The sequence below is a fragment of the Thamnophis elegans genome, chromosome 3, assembly GCF_009769535.1.
Source record: "Thamnophis elegans isolate rThaEle1 chromosome 3, rThaEle1.pri, whole genome shotgun sequence".
NCBI classification, from domain to species: Eukaryota; Metazoa; Chordata; class Lepidosauria; order Squamata; family Colubridae; genus Thamnophis; species Thamnophis elegans.
Genome location: NC_045543.1, coordinates 123,592,912 through 123,613,917, shown reverse-complemented (window position 1 = coordinate 123,613,917; position 21,006 = coordinate 123,592,912). Strand labels below are relative to the sequence as shown.

The following is a 21,006-nucleotide window of genomic DNA, read 5'->3' as shown; positions in this document are numbered from 1 at the left end:
TGTTTACTTATTTTTACTCTACTGTTTTATCCAAATGAGATATAGAGAATAGGAGAATAGAACAGCAACATGCAGCGCAAAAACAAGAAATAAGCTGAAAGGTCATTATAAATTGTATACTTTAGGCTGTTGTTTTTTTATTGGAACAGATTTATATTGTCAATGGGAAAACTTTTGTCACATTATTTTCTCTCTGGAGACCAGATCTTTCCAGAGAATAAAGCATCCTGTCAAAAATGTTCATTTTCCCTGTTGAAGCTCAAGTTCTTTATTACAGTTCTGAAGAAACTGAGAGGGACTTTGGTTTTTTGTAGTTACAGTGAGGCAAAAAAGAATTTAGTCAGCCACCAATTGTGCAAGTTCTTCCACTTTAAAAGGGAGAGGCCTGTAATTGACATCATAGGTAGACCTCAACTATGAGAGACAAAATGAGAAAACAAATCCAGACAACCACATTGTCTGATTTGGAAAGAATTTTTTTTTGCAAATTATGGTGGAAAATAAATATTTGGTCACCTACAAACAAGCAAGATTTCTGGCTCTCACAGACTTGTAACTTCTTTAAGAGCCTCCTCTGTCCTCCACTCATTACCTGTATTAATGACACCTGTTTGAACTTGTTAGCAGAATAAAAGACCCCTGTCTACAACCTCAAAAGTCACACTCCAAACTCCACTATGGTGAAGACCAAAGAGCTGTTGAATTACACCAGAAACAAAATTGTAGACCTGCACCAGGCTGGGAAGACTGAATCTGCAATAGGCAAGCAGCTTGGTGTGAAGAAATCAACTGTGGGAGCAATAATTAGAAAATGGAAGACATACAAGGCCACTGATAATCTCCCTTGATTTGGGGCTCCATGCAAGATCTCACCCCGTGGGGTCAAAATGATCACAAGAACTTTGAGCAAACATCCCAGGACCTAGTGAATGACCTGCAGAGAGCTGGGACCAACGTAACAAGGGCTACCATCAGTAACACTACACCGCCAGGCACTCAGATCCTACAGTGCCAGACATGTTCCCCTGCTTAAGCCAGTACATGTCCGGGCCCATCTGAAGTTTGCTAGAGAGCATTTGGATGATCCAGAAGAGGATTGGGAGGATTGGGAGAATGTCATATGGTCAGATAAAACCAAAGTAGAACTGTCTGGTAGAAACACAACTCGTCGTGTTTGGAGGAAAGAGAATGCTGAGTTGCATCCCAAAAACACTATACCTACTATGAAGCACGGGGGTGGCAACATCATGCTTTGGGGCTGTTTCTCTGCAGAGGGACCAGGATGACTGTTCCGTGTACAAGAAAGAATGAATGGGGCCATGTATCATGAGATTTTGAGTGCAAACCTCCTTCCATCAGCAAGGGCATTGAAGATGAAACTTGGCTGGGTCTTTCAGCATGACAGTGATCCCAAACACACCACCCGGGCAATGAAGGAGTAGCTTCATAAGAAGCATTTCAAGGTCCTGGAGTGTCGTAGCCAGTCTCCAGATCTCAACCCCATAGAAAACCTTTGGAGGGAGTTGAAAGTCCATGTTGCCCAGCGACAGCCCCAAAACATCACTGCTCTAGAGGAGATCTGCATGGAGGAATGGGCCAACATACCAGCAACAGTGTGCGCCAACCTTGTGAAGACTTACAGAAAATGTTTGACCTCTGTCATTGCCAACAAAGGGTATATACCACAGTATTGAGATGAACTTCTGATATTGACCAAATACTTATTTTCCACCATAATTTGCAAAAAATTATTTCCAAATCAGACAATGTGGTTGTCTGGATTTGTTTTCTCCTTTTGTCTCTCATAGTTGAGGTCTACCTATGAAGTCAATTACAGGCCTCTCTCATCTTTTTAAGTGGGAGAACTTGCACAATTGGTGGCTGACTAAATACTTTTTTGCACCACTGTATTTACATTGGAACACTTGACACTTCCACTACAGTATTACAACTGTCAAGTTTACGTTTTTGCAAAATAAGCCATTGAGTTTTCATAAGAAATTCATTTCTACACCAGGGTGCACTAGACATTGTACCATCTGGATAAAGTTTCCTCACAGAACTCTGTCATCTCATTACTTACCCAAAATGACAAATATATAGAAATTGTGATGAGACACATTATGCCTCAATTTTTTTAGTGATTGTTTCCCTAGAAGTCTTGCTGGGCTCTAAAGAAACTTTAAAGGATTTGGGGGACTTTTTGGTTCCCTGGAGAACCCCTGGTTAAATAAGTCTATGGAATTTTTTCACACAGATATCTACTAGTTTTTATACCTTTTCTCCAAAAAAATGTGAGTTAATGGAAGAATTTCATAGGAAGCAATTTGGGCAACCAATTTCAAAAATTTCATTTTATATACTGTCATGCTTCTAAACTTGTAAAATGATGAACTATTTGACTGTTTAAGTTACAGGCCAGGTAAATCAAAAAATACAACTGGACTATGCCTGAAAATGTTGCTCTGTGAAATATTTCTTTTGTTCAACATTACAGCCAGCTATTCATCCTTTCCTTTCTGCCCTGCCCTGCCCTGTCTATACTTCTTCCTTATGCCTGAATGGGTGCATTTGACTTTGTGTCAAAAACAGCTGTAATTTATGAGAAGTGTAAGTCTTGGCTACAGTGATTCACAAGCAAAACATTGTAATTATTAGTTTTAATTTATTTTATGTTTATATGTGAATTTTCTTGAAATTCTCAAATTTCTCATAACAGTGCTATGTAAATGTATAGTTGACAAAGAGAAGCCCTTATAGATTCACAGATCAAATGTTAAAGGACCTTGACAAAACATTTTAGGTCATTCCTAGGGTAAAGTGACCAGATTTTAAAATTGGTTAAGCGGGACATCATTGACGGGGTGTGTGTGTATCCTTGATTAAAATTTTTGCCACCCAGCGCTGTGGCTGAGGTGAAGCCGCCAAAGCTCCCACTGGCGCTCCTGCCTGTGGCCGCTCCCCCTCCGCTCGGAGCACTGCGTTACTCCTGCCCCCTCCTCCGCCGCCGCCGTGCTTTTGAGAAGCCATGGGGCCTTTTGTTTCCTGCTCCCGCCCTCTCCACCACCTTCCTACTGGCTCCCACGGCCTCATGCTCCTCAAAAGCATGGCGGAGGAGGAGGGGGCAGGAGTAATGTGTGCCCAGCTCAGGTGCTCCGAGCAGAGGGGGAGGCGCCGCTGCCAAGAGCGGGGGTGCCGGCGGGAGATTGGCGGCTTCACCTCAGCCGCAGCACTGGGTGGCAAAAGTTTTAATCAATTAACACCCCCCCCCCAATTCCATTCCCAGGCAGAAGAAAGAGATTCCTGGGAGTAGAGCTTGGCCAGTCATTGGAACGTGTTTGAGAAGGAGAAAAGCAGGCAAGGAAACTTCTCAACAAGTTCCAGAAGCAGCTGCTTCTCCTCTGGGCTGAAGGGAGGGGAGAGGGAGGGAGGGAGGAAGGAAGGAAGGAAGGAAGAAGGAAGGAAGGAAAGACGGGAGGGAAGGAAAGAGGGGATGGAGGCGAAAGGGAGGAAGGGGAAAGGGAGGAAGGGAAGAGAAGGGAGGGAGGGAGGAAGAACCCGGTTTTCCCGAGAACGATCTGCTCTGGGCCGGGGAGGGTGAACCAAGAAATTTAGATGGGACTTCGCTGGCGGGTGCAAAGCAGCCTTCCCCTGATTGCCTTCCCCCAACACCCCCCCAACCCTTTCAAAAGCCATCCCCATTGCCAGCCTCTCCCAACCAGATCCCCGCCTGCCTTCCCTCGGCTCACCCGGACCAGGTTGCTGACGGCGGCTTGCACAGCATGGCTGCAGGGAGAGTGGTGCCTGAGAGAAGCGGGCAAAAAAAAAAACTTCCGACGGCTGAGCCACTTGGCGCGTGACTGAGCCTCCTCCTCGCCGTGCTGCCGCCGCCCGGAAGCCGTCGCTCTCCCTGCAGAAAAAAGGCGCACGTCGGCATGCGCACGGGCAGGAGGGGAGGGAGCCTCGCCCTTCGTCAGGTGCTGTGAGTGAGCAGAGAGAGGGAAACCACTGTCTTCTAAAGGCCACATCAGGAATGACACTTCAGAGAAATAAAAACTTTTTTTAACGGCGTCCTTTTTAAAATTGATGATTCGGCATCTTTTCTTTCTTTTGGAAAATCGGGACTTTTTGAACACACCGCGGGACACGGTACAAATTATTAAAAATCGTCACTGTCCCGCCAATAGTGGGACATCTGGTCACCTTATCCTAGGGCCTACTCCATCCCATTCAATAGTGGCAAAGGAGGCTCCAGAAATGACATGGTATGAACATGTCATTTCTGTTTAGGGAAAAGGTTCTTATTGAGTCACAAAATAGTTTTGAATATCCAGCCAAAACTTCTTCATATAGTAGTGAAGCCCTCTTCAAAGTTTTACCCAGCCCTGAATCCTAGCCTGTCTATAAATGACAAAAAAAAGGTTGTACATATTTTAATTGCCATTTCCATTAAGCACATTTGAGAATTTACAAGGCACTTATAGAAAATAGACATTTTGGGGATAATTTTGTATAAGAAATTATGCCAAAATGAGTGAGAAAGAGGCAGCCCTCAAACTTCAATTGGTTTAAAAGGATAACTTTAGATATTGTAGTTTAGATGACTTTCACATGTTCCTTACTTGACAAATGTGTTGTCTCATATCCTAAAGGCATCATTTTAAATAACTTCAACAAGTATAGAAGGGATCTTTGTTCATGCATTTGTTTTCATAATATAATGATGCTGACTTCTAATTTATGAATTAACAGTAGCAGCAGTCTTAGAATGAAACTGGAGTTCAAAACTTTTTGCATGGCACATTGGATTATTTGGGGCCCGTTTCCATTTAGCTCAATTTATCCCACACAGTGCTATCCCAATGATGTTGTTCAAAAGGAAACTGGACTTTCTTGGGGTTTTTCCCTTGTAACCATTTCATTTCTCATCCAAGAAGTTTCTTCAGTTCTAGCTGAATGGTAGGGAATGAAAGGATTTATATTCTTTGCAATCCTATGGTTGTTAGCACTCTGAAGGTCATTGGTTAGCTCTCTGAGAGTAGTTGAGGCCACTTAGAAGTTTACATGTATCCTCAGGGCCACCTGAAATCAGAGTGCAAATGGGTGTGGAACCTTCTTGGTACTGCTGAAAGGACTGTGTTGTAACTAGGTGATAGGTATCCTATCCCTCCCCGTCTGATGGAGAGGGTTGTTCAATTTTAATATCGATAGCTTGTTTGAACCCTCTTTCAAAGTAGCAGCCCTGTCTGTTGAGTGTGGAGTTTGCTTTCTTCAAAAGAGTGACCTTTGTGTTTCAGATGCATATAGACTACTGAATCTTGTCCAGATGGGTTTGTTCTCCTGTGTTGTTCCGTGTATTTGTGCAGTGATTGTTTTGTTTCCCCAGCATAGAGATCTACACATCTCACTGCATTACATCCCAAATATCAAATTGTTCTGTTTAGGCCTGGGTGTTTTGTACTTGGGATGGACAAGCTTCTGCCTTAATGTATTCTTGGGTTTAAAGCATGGGTCCTCAAACTACAGCCCACTGGCCACATGTGGCTTGCCAACGCCATTAATCTGGCCCACGCAGGATGAGGCTGCCCCACCCACATCGCCCCGCCTACCCTTTCGCTGAGTGCAGGACTTACCTTTGCGAGCCCCAGGGACTGGAACTGAAAGGTAAGGCCAACAATTTTGGCCTGCAGTGATGTTCTGGAAGTGGAGGAGGTAAAAAATGAGGCGTACAGATGCCCAGGAGGCAAAAAACATCCGTTGTGCATTTCCCCTGCCTCCAGAAGATAGACAGAGAGAGAGAGAGATGGAGAGAGAGAGAGAGAGACAGAGACAGAGACAGAGGGAGAGACAGAAAGAGAGAGAGAGAGAGAGAGATTTCTCAAGCTCCTTGGGTCTGAGAAGAATTGCTGCAAAACTGAGTTTCCTGAAGTGGACCACTAGACTCTTAAACAACTGAAAAAATGATCTAGTAAAAAGAAAAGTCAACCAAAAGAGCAATATGCAAACAAAAGCAAATAAAACACCCCCAGGAGCAAAACAAATTAAAATTTAATTTGTGTGCATTGTTTAATGGACTGTTAAATTGGCCACACCCACCTAGTTGCATGACCTAGCCACGCCTACCCAGTCACATGATCACATAGCCACACCCACCCACCCACCTGGTCCAGCCTCCCCAACAGTCTGAGGGACCATGAATTGGACCCCTGTTTAAAAAGATTGAGGAGCCCTGGTTTAAAGTGTATACATTTGTTGTATTGGTTGAAAATCCTCCTGAGCTTTTCAGATCATCCTGCAACGTCCATGAATGGACGTTGCCCATGAATGATAACGTTGCTTCATTTGTTGTTCTCTTCTTTGTCTGTTGTGGAAGAGTTCCTGCTGAAACTTTTCCTGGATTTGATGAAGGTTCAGTTGGGATAGCCACAGGTTCTGAGGAATTCTTTGATATATTTTAATTCTTTTCCCTCTTTGCTGGTAGGCAAATTTCAGCCCAGTGCTGCAGGATTCTGATCACTTCCATTTTATGCTCCAGTGGGTGGTTAGAATCAAAATGTAAATACTGATCTTTGTGTGTGGGGATGGGGGAAGTGGGGGTTTCTGAATACTTCAATGTTGAAGTTTCTGTCATCCTTAATCTGTACTTCACAGTCTAGGAACATCAGACTGTTTTCTTTACAATCTTCCCGTGTGAACCTAATGTATCTATCCTCAGAGTTGATCGGTTTGGTGAAGACCTTCACTTCCTGTGTTTTAATCTTGATCCAAGTATCATCCACATATCTACACCACTGATGAATGAACTTCCTGCGAAGGAGGAAGAGCAGTGGGTCTTAACTTTCCTAATGCTGCGACCGTTTAATACGTTTCCTCATATTGTGGTGACCCCCAACCATAAAATTATTTTATGTTTTCCGTATTTTTTCAAAAATATATATTTCCCGGTGGTCTTAGGCGACTCCTGTGAAAGGGTCATTTGACCCCCAAATGGGTCCCGACCCACAGGTTGAGAACCGCTGATGTAGAGTTTGACCACAGTGGAGTGAACCCCGTGGCAGAGCCGTGTTTTTGTCTGTAGAAACTTTTATTGTATTTAAAATACATTGACCTGTGGTCAGGCAGAGGTCCAGCATGGAACATATGTGGTCTGGACTTATGTTGCTTCTTACAACTTTAGTTGTAGAAATACAGGTGAATAATGAAGTGACAATATCAGCGAAGAAATGACTGCTACAGGAAAACACAGTTACAGCTGAAACAGAAATTGCACTCCTTTATTAAAGTAATAATAATACCCTTTAGTGCAGGGGTGTCGAACACGCGTCATCACAGTGACGTCACATGATGTATCACAACTTCCCCCCCCCCTTTTTGCTAAATGGTGTGGGAGTGGCCAGGATGTGATGCATCCAGCCCTCAGGCTGTGAGTTTGACAGCCCTCCTCTCATATTACTTTATGGTGAAAACTAATACATACACTATAAGAAACATCAGTATTATTTCAACTATCAAGAATTGGCCTGTAATTTGCAAATGACTGGTAAGCTGTGTCTCTTAAATGTTGCATGTACAATAGTAGCAACACAAAACTTTCACTGTGTAGTAAAATAATATAATTCTGGGACTACTCTCATTTGTAGTAGCAAACAAGCATTTGGACTTCAGAGGATATCCATCTTTACCAGTCACAGAGAACTTGCATTTTCTGTTTAGACTACTACCATACAGATGCCATAACCTTGACATGCCTGGGAATGTGACACACAATTGTGTAGTTCCAGTAACTGTTATCTATAAACAGTCTGGGGGCTATGAAAAGGTTTCTGTTTTCTACAATAGATAGTGGCCTTTCATACTCAGAAATGCTCGCTCATGCATTAGGTTTCCTGATTTTAATGAGGTCATTCTTGGTTGGACATTTGTTTTTTTAAATATAAACTAGTTTTGTAATGTGCATGCCTTGCATGGTAATTACAGAGACACAACTTTAAAAAACTTAAATGGCTGGTTTTGAACAGCTGTCCTTAATATGCTGCATGTAAGAAAGAGGTTTCTGCCAAATGTAGAGATCTGAAAGGTTAACAAAATATTGGTAAGCAGTTATGATTGTCCCAAGGAGGGCTACTGGGAAAAGGATAAATTGTTGTGTCTACTTGAATTTACTCCCACATATTTTCAGCCCAACGGTAAAGGATGTAACATTTTTCTTCACTGTTTATCTTTGACCAGAATTTTACATCATTTCATTCATTAAAGATCTGCAAGAGAAGATTTTAGTATATTTAATTTTATCCCTATGAGCTCTAGAATGATAGCAAATTATATAAACAATTATATATTGTTGCATTTATCGCTAATGCATAGTTGTTTTTGAACTTAAAAACAAAACAAAAACAGTAGGAAATAATCAGTCTACTTAAAAGATACGGGAAAATCCAGGACTGTAGCTAGACTGGGAAATTAGGGGGAAAAAACATACTAGAAGAAGGCGGCAGTATCAAAAACTTGGCTATCATTTCCAAGAAAATTGCATGGCTATGACCATGTAGGTTGCCATAGTTCAGTTCAACTCAAAGGTGACTTTATTTCATTACTTTTTTTTTTTTTTACTGCAGAGACAGTTCTTATTCTAAGATTGCCTTCTTCAAATTTATATTTGAATGGTCTGAACTTGTAAATGTTTCTGCTCCCTTGGGCAAGGTTAAATTCTGTTGGTACCTATGCAATAGAAGCTGAGATCTTGACTAGGTTCACAAAACATACTAAGGTACAGAGTGGCTTGTTTGGGTATTAGTGTCAGATCTAAAGGTAATCAACTGCTACATAAATTAACCATGTATATAATCAAACTTTGGCCTTATGTATAGATGGAGAATTCTTTCTACAAATCCTAGTCTACAAAATATGCCCAATGAAATATACACGTATTTTTCAAAGTATAAGACACACCTTTCCCCACCCAAAAAAAGAGAGTGAAAATCTGGGTGCGTCTTATACACTGAATACAGCATTTTTGGTCTCTTGAAACCCCACCCCCTTTGCAAAAATGGATGTGCAGAGTGTTTGGGAGGCCTGCAAAGTGCTCCTGGTGGCTGGGGAGAGCAAAAAGGAGCGAAAAATAGGCCATTTTTGCTCCTCCCTCCACAACTCCAGGAGCACTCTACAAGCCTCCCAAAGCCTGAGCATGCCCTGTTTTTTGGGGGGGAAAATGGGCCCATTTTCATGAAAAAACGGGTCATTTTCGCGACACAGGGGTCTTAGCTAACTTTGTAGGCTGTCTGTGTCCAAGGCTTGATTGAATCTTGCTGGATGATGCAATGAAAGACAATTCCTATTTTGGCTGAATGGCTTTGCCTTGAAGGATAATCCCATCATCCTGGAGCTGGAGGTCTTTGTTTTGTAGATAGGATGGCCCAGTCTTTTGTCTTGTAGATAAGCTGGCACCAAAATATCTGCTGGGGCAGAGATCTGGGGTTGAGTTTCTGTCTCCAAGAGCATGTTTCTGTCTTCAATAGCATGATAAAAGTATCATGAATGAGTGTAACTAATATTAAGACAAGAAGTACACTATTGCCTTGATTTTTTAATGATAATATTTCTGTTCTTCTTAATAGACTTACTTGAAAATTGCTGTGAAGCATATAATATTGGCCTTGAAGGAGCTAAAGTGTTTTCTGGTTCCCGAAATGAACAATTTGGATATTTAGTTCAACAGATTACAAACCAAGAAGGCAAATGGTAAGTATGACTATATTTCCTGCACCATAAAGGAGAAAATGAAAGGATCAACTTTGTTATTCTTTTATTTCTTAAGAAAATGATAATTTGGTTTCTTTTTTATTTTTTTCCTCGTTTTTCAAAAAGCTGTAGATAAAATTAGTATAAATACATTTACATCTTACTATTCCTTTTTGGAGTAACCAACCTTATGCAAAATATTGAAAAGAAGTAAGTAATCCAAAAAAATGAAGGCAGTAGGTTAAAAATAAGGAAATAAGCCCTACCTATAGTTTACAAGGCTACTCAGCAATATCTTCCTATTTTTATAGATTCTTGCTTTTATCACATTCATTTAAAGATAACATATATTCTTTTTTCTTTAAAATTCTCACGTTTCTATATCTGAGGATCCACCTATGGCTTTTTCAGTCTTTCTCTTCTTGACCATTTACTTTTCCCTCTGTCTTTGATTTGTGATTCAGTTCTCATTCATTCTTTCTCTACAAATCCTCTCCAAATGAATCTTCCACACTGGTCACTCTCCTTTGTATTGAACTCACACAGGTAGTCCTCAATTTATGACCACAACTGAGACCAAATTTTCTGTTGCTAAGCAAGACAATTGTGAGTTTTGCCCCACGTTTTTGTTTTGAGTTTTTGTTACGACCTTTCTTGCCACAGTTGTTAAGTGAATCACTGTGGTTGCTAAGTTAGTAACATGGTTGTTAAGTGAATCTGGTTTGCCAGATTCTGACTTTGCTTGTCAGAAGATCGCAAAAGATGATCACATGATCTTGGGACATTGAAACCATCATAAATACATGCCAATTTCTAAGTGTCCAATTTTTGATCACGTGACCATGGGGATGCTACGACAGTCATAAATGTGAAAAATGGTCATAAGTCACTTTTTTCAATTCCATTGTAACTTTGAATGGACACTAAATGAATGGATGTAAGTTGACCACTAATATTTGCTGTGGGACAATAGAAAAATGGTAAAGTTGCTGTATATAGCATAAGTCTATAAATGTTGAAGTGTGGAATGTGGTTCCTTGATGGAGTTGCATAGTTTGATCAGCATGCCTAAGATACTTAACAAAAGGTGACTTTAAGTCAAGTTTGGGAAGGGCAATGTGGCTTTATGCCAGGCACATGTGCCAATCAGATTTGTCCTTTTCAACAGGTCATATGTAAGAAATAAAGATTAGTGTATCTTTGTTGATTTACAGGAAACATGACTGATAGGTATGCATTATAGAATTTGTGTGCTAATGTAGAGTCGAAAAAGGATTGCTGAACAATATATGGGGAAAATAAAAATATGCATGAGAATAAATAGAATACTTAGTGAATAATTTAACATTGAACAGGGAATAAGATAATTATATGTGATGTACCCGTCATGGTACATCAAGGGTATGTTGACAGTACCCTTGATAGTTTAATATATTCATTCACAAAAGTATTAGGAAAACATGGTAAAAAATTACAACAAGCAGATCAGTTTTGTTTATCTTGGTAGGTTGTTCACTAAAGATAGGAAAATGGATGGAGAAACTGATAAGAAGGTTGTGGACAGTAAGTCTTTAGCAAGAAGGAAAAATGGTACAATGCAAGAGACCTTATGTTTCTGTCCAATATCATATGTGGAAATAAGAGCTGAGTATGATAGAAGAAACAATAAAAACCTGAATGTAGTAGAAAGAAGAAAAATGTGGATTGAATTAAAATGTGACCGATTAAATATAAGAGATGTATGTTCACATGGTTTGGGCATATTGAGAGAACACTAAAGAATTGACTGGCTTCAAAACAATCTGTTCCACTGTGAAGAGGTTGGGTAGGCTGGGAAGAGAAAAGATTGCTGGGCATAAATACATTGGAAATTCAAGCCAAGTGGGGATAAATCTGGGAAAAGAGCTTCAAAGTACTTAAGTAGGAATTAAGTCATTAGCAATGAGCCTAAGACATTTCCATGGCAGTTTCCAAGGTTCTGTATTTATGCCAGCAAAGCATGAAATATACTGTGTTTTCCCAAAAATAAGGCAGGGTCTTATTTTCTTTTGATCCCTGAAATAAGCACTTGGCCTTATTTTCGGGGAGGTCTTATTATTTTTGAGGTGCAAGAGGTTGTCCCCTCATGGCTGCTGCTGTCACTCGTCAGCTGAATGCTTTTCAATCAAAACACTGTTCAGCTGCAGGAGTAAATGGCGGTAGGTAAGAAGTGGGGTATGAGGCGTGTCGCTGTGCCTGCCACTCTTTTTGCAGCGGCTATTAGTGTGAGAGAAGGGGCATGGTGGTTAGGGTTGTAGAAACAGCCGTTAGGCAAGGGTATGTGTGGTACGTGGTGCATGTTCTCTCCTCCCTTTCCCCCTCTTTCAGCCTCACCTCTTCACCTTGTGTTGTTTGCGCAGCAAGCTAGCAGAGGAAATGGCGGGGACCAGCTGTGCATGCATTTAAATGTTTTCAGGGAGGGATTATTTGGGGGGAGGGCTTATTTTAATGCATGCACTCAAAAGCCCGATTGGCCTTATTATCCAGGGAGGTCTTATTTTTGGGAAAACAAAATACTTTTCTAAAATCCATGTATCTTTGGTTATGTAGGACTTGATAGGCACTGCTAAGCATTTACTTAGTGCTGCACCCATGTGTATTCTTGAAGAAGAGGTCATAGGCTGACTTGAACAACTCATTTTGTATCTAGATTTGTTTCCTCCCACAGTCTGTTTTATGTTTAAACAGCTCTTGATATCACAGAATTTCAACCCATGACAAGAATATTCATGAGGAGGACATTCAAAAGGCTGACTAATTGTTCCCCACAATAGCTTAGTCACAGTATTGCGTAAAGGAGAGAAACAATTCACAAACCTGCAAAAATGTTGATGTATAAAGTAAGAATGTCTGAAGGCTAAATCATACAATGACCGGCTAAGAAAAACTAGACACTAGAACACTAAACTATGTTTAACCTAATGAACAGAAAGCTCAGGGGAGACATTTTCCAATGCTTGAAAGGCTGTCACAGAGGAGAGGGGGTCAACTTATTCTCTTGTCTGATGGCAGAAGAAGAAACAATGGGGGGAAGTTCATCAGAGGGAGATCAAACCTGGGAACAAGGAATACTTTTGACAGTGAAAATGATTAATCAATGGAATGGTTTGCCTACCCAAGTTGTGGGTGCTCCATTGCTGGACATTTTCAAAAAAAATTGGACAACCATTAGTCTGGGATGGTATAAGAACTCCTGCTTGGACAAATTAGAAGACACACACCCCCTCAATGTCCCTTCCAGCCTTATGATTCTTTGTATGTGCATGTCTCTGTCTATATCACAAACGTTAATAAAAGGGGGGGGAGATGAGTAATACACATTTAACAAAGATTAAAAAGCCAAAAAGGGGGAAGAGATATTGGGTTTCTAACTCCCCCCCCACCGCCGAAAGTCTGGGCAGTGAGCAGATATAAAGACATCAAGCAAACTATAGAAATCCATTAAAAAGAAATAAGTCCTTAAAAATCACAATATCAGCACATCAAAAAATCTAATCCCCCGTAGCAGAATTCCATGATCATCCAAGTCCCAATACTTTGGGAAAGAGATGTATCTTCACTGCCTTCTGGAAAATCAGTAGTGATGGTTGTCCTAATGTTGGATAAAAGCTGTTCCATAAGAGAGAAACCATGATGGAGAAGATACACTTTCTAGGAAGAAGTTACACATGGGGAGTAGCTCACCCTATCAGTAAATACATTTCTTTGGCAAATGCATGTGACAATCTCCACCAATACCTCCTCTGCAATATTGGAAATGTCCCAGAATTCGCTCTTAAAATGCATCAATGATAAATGTTTTTTTTAAAAGAGAAGTTTGATAGAATTTATATATACTTCTAGCACATTACATACTAATTGTAATGTACTGCAAAATAGACTTTATAGAAATGATCTTCTAGCAGGAGTGTCCACAGGGAGAATATCTGTATGTATGGGAGACAAATAAAAAACAGATGGAGCTTCTATTGCATCATTGAACTTCTCAAGTTATTTGAACATCAGTTACAGGTACCACTGCCCTACATATTGCATTTCCGACTCTTCTAATATACCATATTTTTTGTACTATAAGACACCCCTGACCATAAAATAGACCTAGGTTTAGAGGAGGAAAACAAGAAAAAAATATTCAGAGTACTGTGAATATGGAACACCGTCTCAGTGTGAATATGGAGTGCTGAATATGGAGCAGCAGTGTAGTGAGGGCAGGAGGCGGAGCATAAGAGGACCACAGATAGGTGTCCTCTCATGTGCTGGCTCTGCTTATTGACCCCTGCACTGCAGAAAACAGACAGAAGAGGTGGGCAGTGACAAAGACAGAAGAGGTGGTGTTCAGTACTGTAAAAGGACCCCGCCGCCGCAGACTGGCAGCTATTCACCTATAGTGGCATCTATATTCGCTCCATAAGATGCACAGGCATTTGTACCCACTTTGGGAGTCGGGGAGTGATATTATGGAGCACAAAATATGGTAATTGTCATCAGTACTCAAAGTGGCTATTAGTGACAAATGATAGAGATGAAAGCTACCTGTTCGAAGAGCACCATGTAAGAAAAGGCTTCTGGCAGACCCAAAAATGTGATTTTAAAAGGTTAGTATCACATTAACAAAAGAGTTATTTCCAGTTTTTTCATTTAAATTGAATCTTCTATCAAATATGTCAGGACATTTAATAAGAGTTTGTCAATTTTTCAGGTTGCTTGTTTCTTCACCCTGGAGTGAAAATAGAATGGGAGATATCTATAAATGTGCTGTTCGTCAACAAGGATCCAAATGTTCCAAGATGGACCTACAGAGTAAGTTGTGTTATTAGTTTGTTGTGATTGGCATTCTTTGGTGGCCACTTTGTAAAATAACAACCATTTACTTCCAGAGTCCAAGTCTTGCTTTCTAATGAGTGACTCATAATCTGAGAAGCCCATTGGTGCTGCACCAAACAACAGTCAACAATAGACAAGTTCTGACAAATTTGGTATTGGTATTATTAGTATTTGGGAATAAAACCATTGTGCATTGGATTGGAAAAAAACTGCATTTCCTTCCTCCCCACAATCCATGCACAACCTTGGAGAGATCAAAAGCTGGAGGTCTTTTGTTTGGCTTCTCCTTTAGCAAAGGAGACTGTATCCAGAGACTGTTTGACCAAATAACAGTAAGCTGTGGTGTACCAAAGATATTTAAGATGCCACACACACCTTGAAGTTGCCAAGATTGAGAAATGCTACACTACTTTTGCTCCACAGTTTTAACTCATAGACTAGGGTTGTGAAACTCAAGGCCTGCGGGCTGGATCCAGCCCAGGGGGTGCTTAAAACTGGCCCATGGGACCAGCCTAGAAATAGCAAAGGACCAGCCCACGATGCCTCTGGCAGCCAAATTGGGGCACGAGGGGGTACCGCCCCATGCCCTGTTTTGAGCCTGGACTGCCTTCTGCAGCACTCTGCCGGCCAAAATGTCCATCCCATCTCTCTCCCCCTCCCCACCCAGGCCGAAGAAGAGAACTTCAGTGCTGATCCATCCCTCAAAGAAATCCAGTTTGAAACCCTTGTCCATAGACCAAGTTTCATGTTATGCTTTTTAATGTATTGCTCAGATTTACTTTCATTTATTCTTTTTAGCTGTTACGAGCATACCAAATGTTAATGAGATAAAGAAGGACATGAATCTAGGGTTAACTCTAGTAAGAAATCCAAGAACTGGAGGCTTTTTGGTAAGTATAAAGATGTGAGCGCTAACAAATATAGGTTCTCTCCATCAGGGACAAATTACAGTCGTTTTTGTTTCTCTCTGTGCAGATATTGAGCAGATAACATTCCTGAGCAGTAAATCTATTTTCTAAACGGGATACATGACTGCAAATATCAGTATGTTTGATATTATACAGGTAGTCCTCAGTGTACAACCACAATTGAGCCCCAAATTTGTTGTTAAGTGAAAAATTTGTTAAGTAAGTTTCCCCCAATTTTAGAACTTTTCTTGCCATGCTTGTTAAGTGAATCACTGCAGTTGTTAAATTAGTAACACGGTTGTTAAGAGAATCTGGTTTCCACATTGCCTTTGCTTGTCAGGAGGTCATAAAAGGGGATGAACAGTCACTAAATGAACTGTTGTGAGTGGAGGATTACCTGTATTTAAAGTTGCTTTATGTGTATCATATATAGTAGAGAATCTTTCTTTGGGTCTTCTTTGGAATTGACAATTTCACCTGCAATCCGAGATTTTACCCACAAAGCCTAGAAACTACCTCCAGCCAAACATATCTTGATATTTCACTCAAATGATCAATTTTTATTTCGGTCATCAACCAGCATATTTCTAGGGTAATGTTACAGTTGTGATTCTTTTCTGGGCTGTGGGCAAAATAACAAACACAGTTTATCAGTGCAATTTAAAAGAATGGGCTGAATGTTAGGGCAGTAGCCATCCAGAGTTGGATAGGAAAACAATGAGCAAACTAAATGGAAGGTTTGCATTTCATTTAACTTGCACATCACATTCAAGAATATTTCAAGATGAGATTTATGAATCTTACTTAGTATACTTTTGCACTTTATCTTGTGTGTGTGTGCTTGTGTGTGTGTGTGTGTGTGTGTGTACACACACACACCATATTTTCCCAAAAATAAGACAGGATCTTATTTTCTTTTGACCCCCAAAATAAGCAATTGGCCTTATTTTCGGGGAGGGCTTATTATTTTTGAGGTGCAGGAGGCTGCGAGCGTGGTCACCTCATGGCTGCTGCTGTATTGCAATATTTTGGAGGAGGGCTTATTTTCAGGGGAGGGCTTATTTTAGTGTATGCGCTCAAAAACCTGATTGGGCTTATTATCCAGGGACGTCTTATTTTCAGGGAAACAATGTATGTATGTATGTATGTATGTATGTATGTATGTATGTATGTATGTATGTATTGATGGATAAACAGACAGAGAAAATGCCTTCAAAGATATATAGATAGATATAGATATAGATGTATAGATATATGCCTTTGAAGTTCCTGTATTGTAAAATTAGATATATTATTAGATATAATATCATTCAGAATTGCTCTAAGAAATCTGAAACTGAGCAAGATAGCTTTTTAACCAGGAATCTTCACATTAGAAAGCTTCTATACTGCTATATTTAAATACAAGTGCATTAGATAAGGAGACAATATAACAGATGCCTTTTACAAAATCTTGTCCTATTGTAATTCTCATTTTGCTGTCACAATACCATTTAAAAAAATATCATTTTAGATAGAACTCAATAGTCCAAAATTGATACAGATGTTGAGGTTTTTTAAAAAATTTCTTGTTATCTAATGAATTTCGTGAGTGGAAGGGGATTTGAACATGCAAATTCTTGATCCCCATCCAAGATCTTAACCACTACACTATACTCCCTCTGATAACAAATACTGCATTTTTCAGACTACGCACCCAAGTATAAGACGCACCATGATTTTTAAAGAGATAATTTTTTAAAAAAATGTTTTTGCACTCTGCAGGCTTCCCAAACTGTCTGCATGCCTCATTTTTTTGCAAAAAGGGGGGGGGCATGCACGGCTTTGGGAGGCTTGTATAGTGCTCCTGGGGCCTGGGGGAGCAAAAATGAGGAAAAAATGGGCCATTTTTGCAAAAAAAAGGGGGGGGCATGAAGAGCTTTTGGAGGGTTGTAGAGTGCTACTGGGGGCTGAGGAGGCCCAAAAACGAGCAAAAAACTGTTTTTTGCTTGTTTTTTGCCCTCCCCAGCCCCCAGGAGCACTTTGCAATCTTCCAAACCCTCTGCAGGTCCATTTTTCCAAACGGGGTGTGGTTTTGGTAGGCAAAATCTGCTGTATTCAGTATATAAGACACACCCAGTTTTTCACCCTCTTTTTTGAGGGGAAAAAGGTGCGTCTTATACTCCGAAAAATACGGTAAGTAATTTATGCATTGCACATTTTTAATGGAATTTACTGATAATTGTCAACTCACAATCAATTGCTTAGCAACCATTCAAAGTTATGATGGTGCCTGCCGCCAATGGTATCTATAACCAGCTTCTAAGGCCCAACTCACCCCGTCCACATGTTGGGTGTTCAACAACCAGCCATTTGCAACAAAAGTCACATGAGTGCATTTTATTATTATTTTTTTTGCTAAAAACTGACATTTAATTCTGGTATTTGTGGCAAAAATAGCCATTAGCAAAAAAAATGAGTTCACTTTATGGCTGCCTGTTTGCTTAATGACCAGCACAAAAGTGATGCAAAAGCAAATGTGGTCACATGGAGACCCACTTTACAATTGTCATGACTTCATAAGTCAAGGACTGTACTGTAGTTGGAGCTATTTATTTAAAATATTTTTTTAATCTAATCCGAGAATTAAATTCTAAATTTAATTCATTTTAATGTGCATATGTGTTTTATGTCAGTGCATGAATTCTGAGGAAGCAAACTTAAAAGTAGAGTTCACTTTTGCAGTCCCAGCAACATTTTTTGTGCTTACTGATAATGAGATTTGGACTTATCGTTTGGAGAAACCTTTTAGAGTGCATTATTTACATAGTCTTGAAAAGTGCAGTTCAGTAGGTTTAGCTTATATATTGCAGACACGCAAAATTAAATCCCTTATGACTTCCTTGCATTGTGGATAATGTTTCCTATACAACAGAGACTATTCCAACATAGTGCAGCATTTATGGGAACTACTAAAAGCAGATGCATTGGAAAGGTATACACACGGCAATATAGATATTTCCAGAAGTTCAAGAACTTTATTGGAGTTCAGCCAGATGTTTGCTATCCTTAGCCTCTGATGTAATTCAGTTTTTAGTCCTGTTAAAAGTGCTCAGGGTTCCCCAGTCACCAAGATCTTCCTGATTCAATTCATCTGTACACATCATGGTGGCGAACCTATGGCACGCGTGCCACAGGTGGCACATAGAGCACTCTCTGCAGGCACGCAAGCCGTTGCCCCAGCTCAGCTCCCCCATGCATGCACATATGCCTCCTGCCGGCCAGCTGATTTTCGGGTCTCTGCCATGCATGTATGGGGGTGGGGTGCATGTAAAAGATGTGTGTGCATACACAGGATGGGGGTCATGGGTACATGGGCGGGTGGGGAGATTGTGCAAATGCATGGGGTTAGCACTGGGATGTTGCACGTTGTATGTGGGGGGGGGGTGGAGCATGTGGGAGTGTTGTGGATGCATTGCATTATGAGTACAGGTGCGCACACAAGTACACATGCTTTTGGCACACAACAATAAGGTTAGCCATCACTGGCATAGGTGATTAATGTTGTGTGTTGTTCTTAATAAATAAATAATTTTAATAATAATTTAAAAACTGCCTTGAGTTCTGCTTTTTTCTGTGAATTGGTCACTGTTTGTTTTTGAAGAGAAGGAAAACTGAACGTTGCAGGTTTAAACTAAGAAGACTGCACAAGCAGTTCAAAGCCACAAGCAGGCCAAGCAAAGAGCTGGTATATTCCCCATTGTATGCCTGATCACTTTCTTGTAATCCTTTTCACTTCAATTTCTCTGCTCTGCAAGGTAGAGGAGGGGGAGAAAAAGAAAGAGTCGGGCACAGGAGAATGCAAGGGAAGGAAAAAAGAAAAAAAAATATTTAGACAACCTCTCCAGTGCATGACCCATTTCCTGTTCACCTTGCAGAGTAGAGAAATTGGAGAGGAAGGGATTACAAGAGAATAAGCAAACATACAATGGGGAATACCTATCAAAGGAAATGGGATAGTGCCAGCAGTCCTGGGGGTGCAAGGCAAATAGATGGTGTTTTTAAGGACACTCATGTGGGCAATACAAGCTCATAATGAGAGAAAGACAGTCCAGTGCACTCTCAGGCAAAAGACCTGGCTCATGTGTACCATATTTTTCGGAGTATAAGACACACCTTTTTCCCTCAAAAAAGAAGCTGAAAACCTGGGTGCGTCTTATACATTGAATACAGCATTTTTTTTGCATCTTGAAACCTGCCCCTTCACCAAAATGGCCGTGCATAGCTTGTAGGAAGCTTTCAGAGAGCTCCTGGGGATTGGGGAGGGCAAAAATGAGCAGAAAATGGGCTGTTGTTTTTTTTTTGTTGTTTAATTTTGCCCCCCCCCCAGCTCCCAGGACCATTCTATAAACTTCTTAATTTCCCTTTTTTTGACAAAAACGAGCCCGTTTTTGAAAAAAACGGGCCATTTTGAGGAGGTTTGCAGAGTGCAAAAACTTTTTAAAAAAATTTGTCTCTTCAAAACCTTGGTGCATCTTATACTCCAGTGCGTCTTATATTCTAAAAAATATGGTAATTCGCTTGGTTTGGGTTTAGTTTGAACCTCATTTGTTAAGGCTGAACTCTATGCTCATCCCTTTGGATTGTTCCAACAAAGCAGATTTTTAAAAATTGAGGGAAAAGAGATCAAAGCTATATCTGCTCTACTGTCAGATGCTATATTTTTGCTTTTGCTTTAGAATATTATTTCTTTTTTTGTTTTGTTTTGAAGGCATGTGGTCCTTTGTGGGCTCAACAGTGTGGAAGCCAATACTATGCAACGGGAATCTGTTCTGAATTTGGTCCCAGTTTTCAGCTCCTGAGAAGTTTTTCACCTGCAGTGCAAAGTAAGGCAATAAGTATCAACACATTAATTATTGTAAGAGAAGTTTGAAAAAGGAGACACAATAAATGCATAAAACATAGGATTGCCAGATTTGGACTGCAAAACTCCAGGTCAGGGACGAAATGCTACCGTTTTTGTCTGGTTTGCTAGAATCGGTAGCAAAAAATGCTAAGTTTTGCCGGAATCAGTAGTAAAAAAAAGTTTTGAAAAGTGAAAAAAAAGGTTCCGTGACACTCAGCTGATCCGTGTGATCATCAGAACTTTCCCCCCTCCCCACTTTTTAAAGCATTTCTTTTAGTACCGGTTCCGGCGAATAGGTAGTGAAAAAAATGCTTGAAAATGTGTGGGGAAAGGTTCTGATGATCACACGACATAGCTGATTATCATGGAACCATTTTTCTCCACTTTTAAAGCATTTTTACTACCTATTCGCCGGAACCGGTAGTGAAAAAATGCTTTAAAAAATGAAAGAAATTGGTTCTGACAATCACGCAGATCAGCTGTGAGACGTGCAATTGTTAGACCCCTTTTATTTCACTTTTTAAAGCATTTTTCCCTACCTATTTGCCCGAAACAGCAGGGAAAAATGCTTTAAAAAGTGGGGAAAAGATGGCCATGCCCATCTGGTCACAT

The 21,006-nt window shown here is 40.4% G+C and overlaps 1 protein-coding gene across 1 annotated transcript in view; it reads left to right on the top strand.

Annotated features, from left to right (window-relative positions):
* ITGA2 (integrin subunit alpha 2) overlaps window positions 1–21,006 on the top strand; it is a 79,777-nt gene that overhangs the window by 11,325 nt on the left and 47,446 nt on the right. The window contains exons 2-5 of the mRNA XM_032213008.1: window positions 9,615–9,738; window positions 14,477–14,577; window positions 15,400–15,491; window positions 20,260–20,374. Coding sequence (XP_032068899.1) covers window positions 9,615–9,738; window positions 14,477–14,577; window positions 15,400–15,491; window positions 20,260–20,374 — 432 coding nt within the window. The remainder of the gene's footprint in view (window positions 1–9,614; window positions 9,739–14,476; window positions 14,578–15,399; window positions 15,492–20,259; window positions 20,375–21,006) is intronic.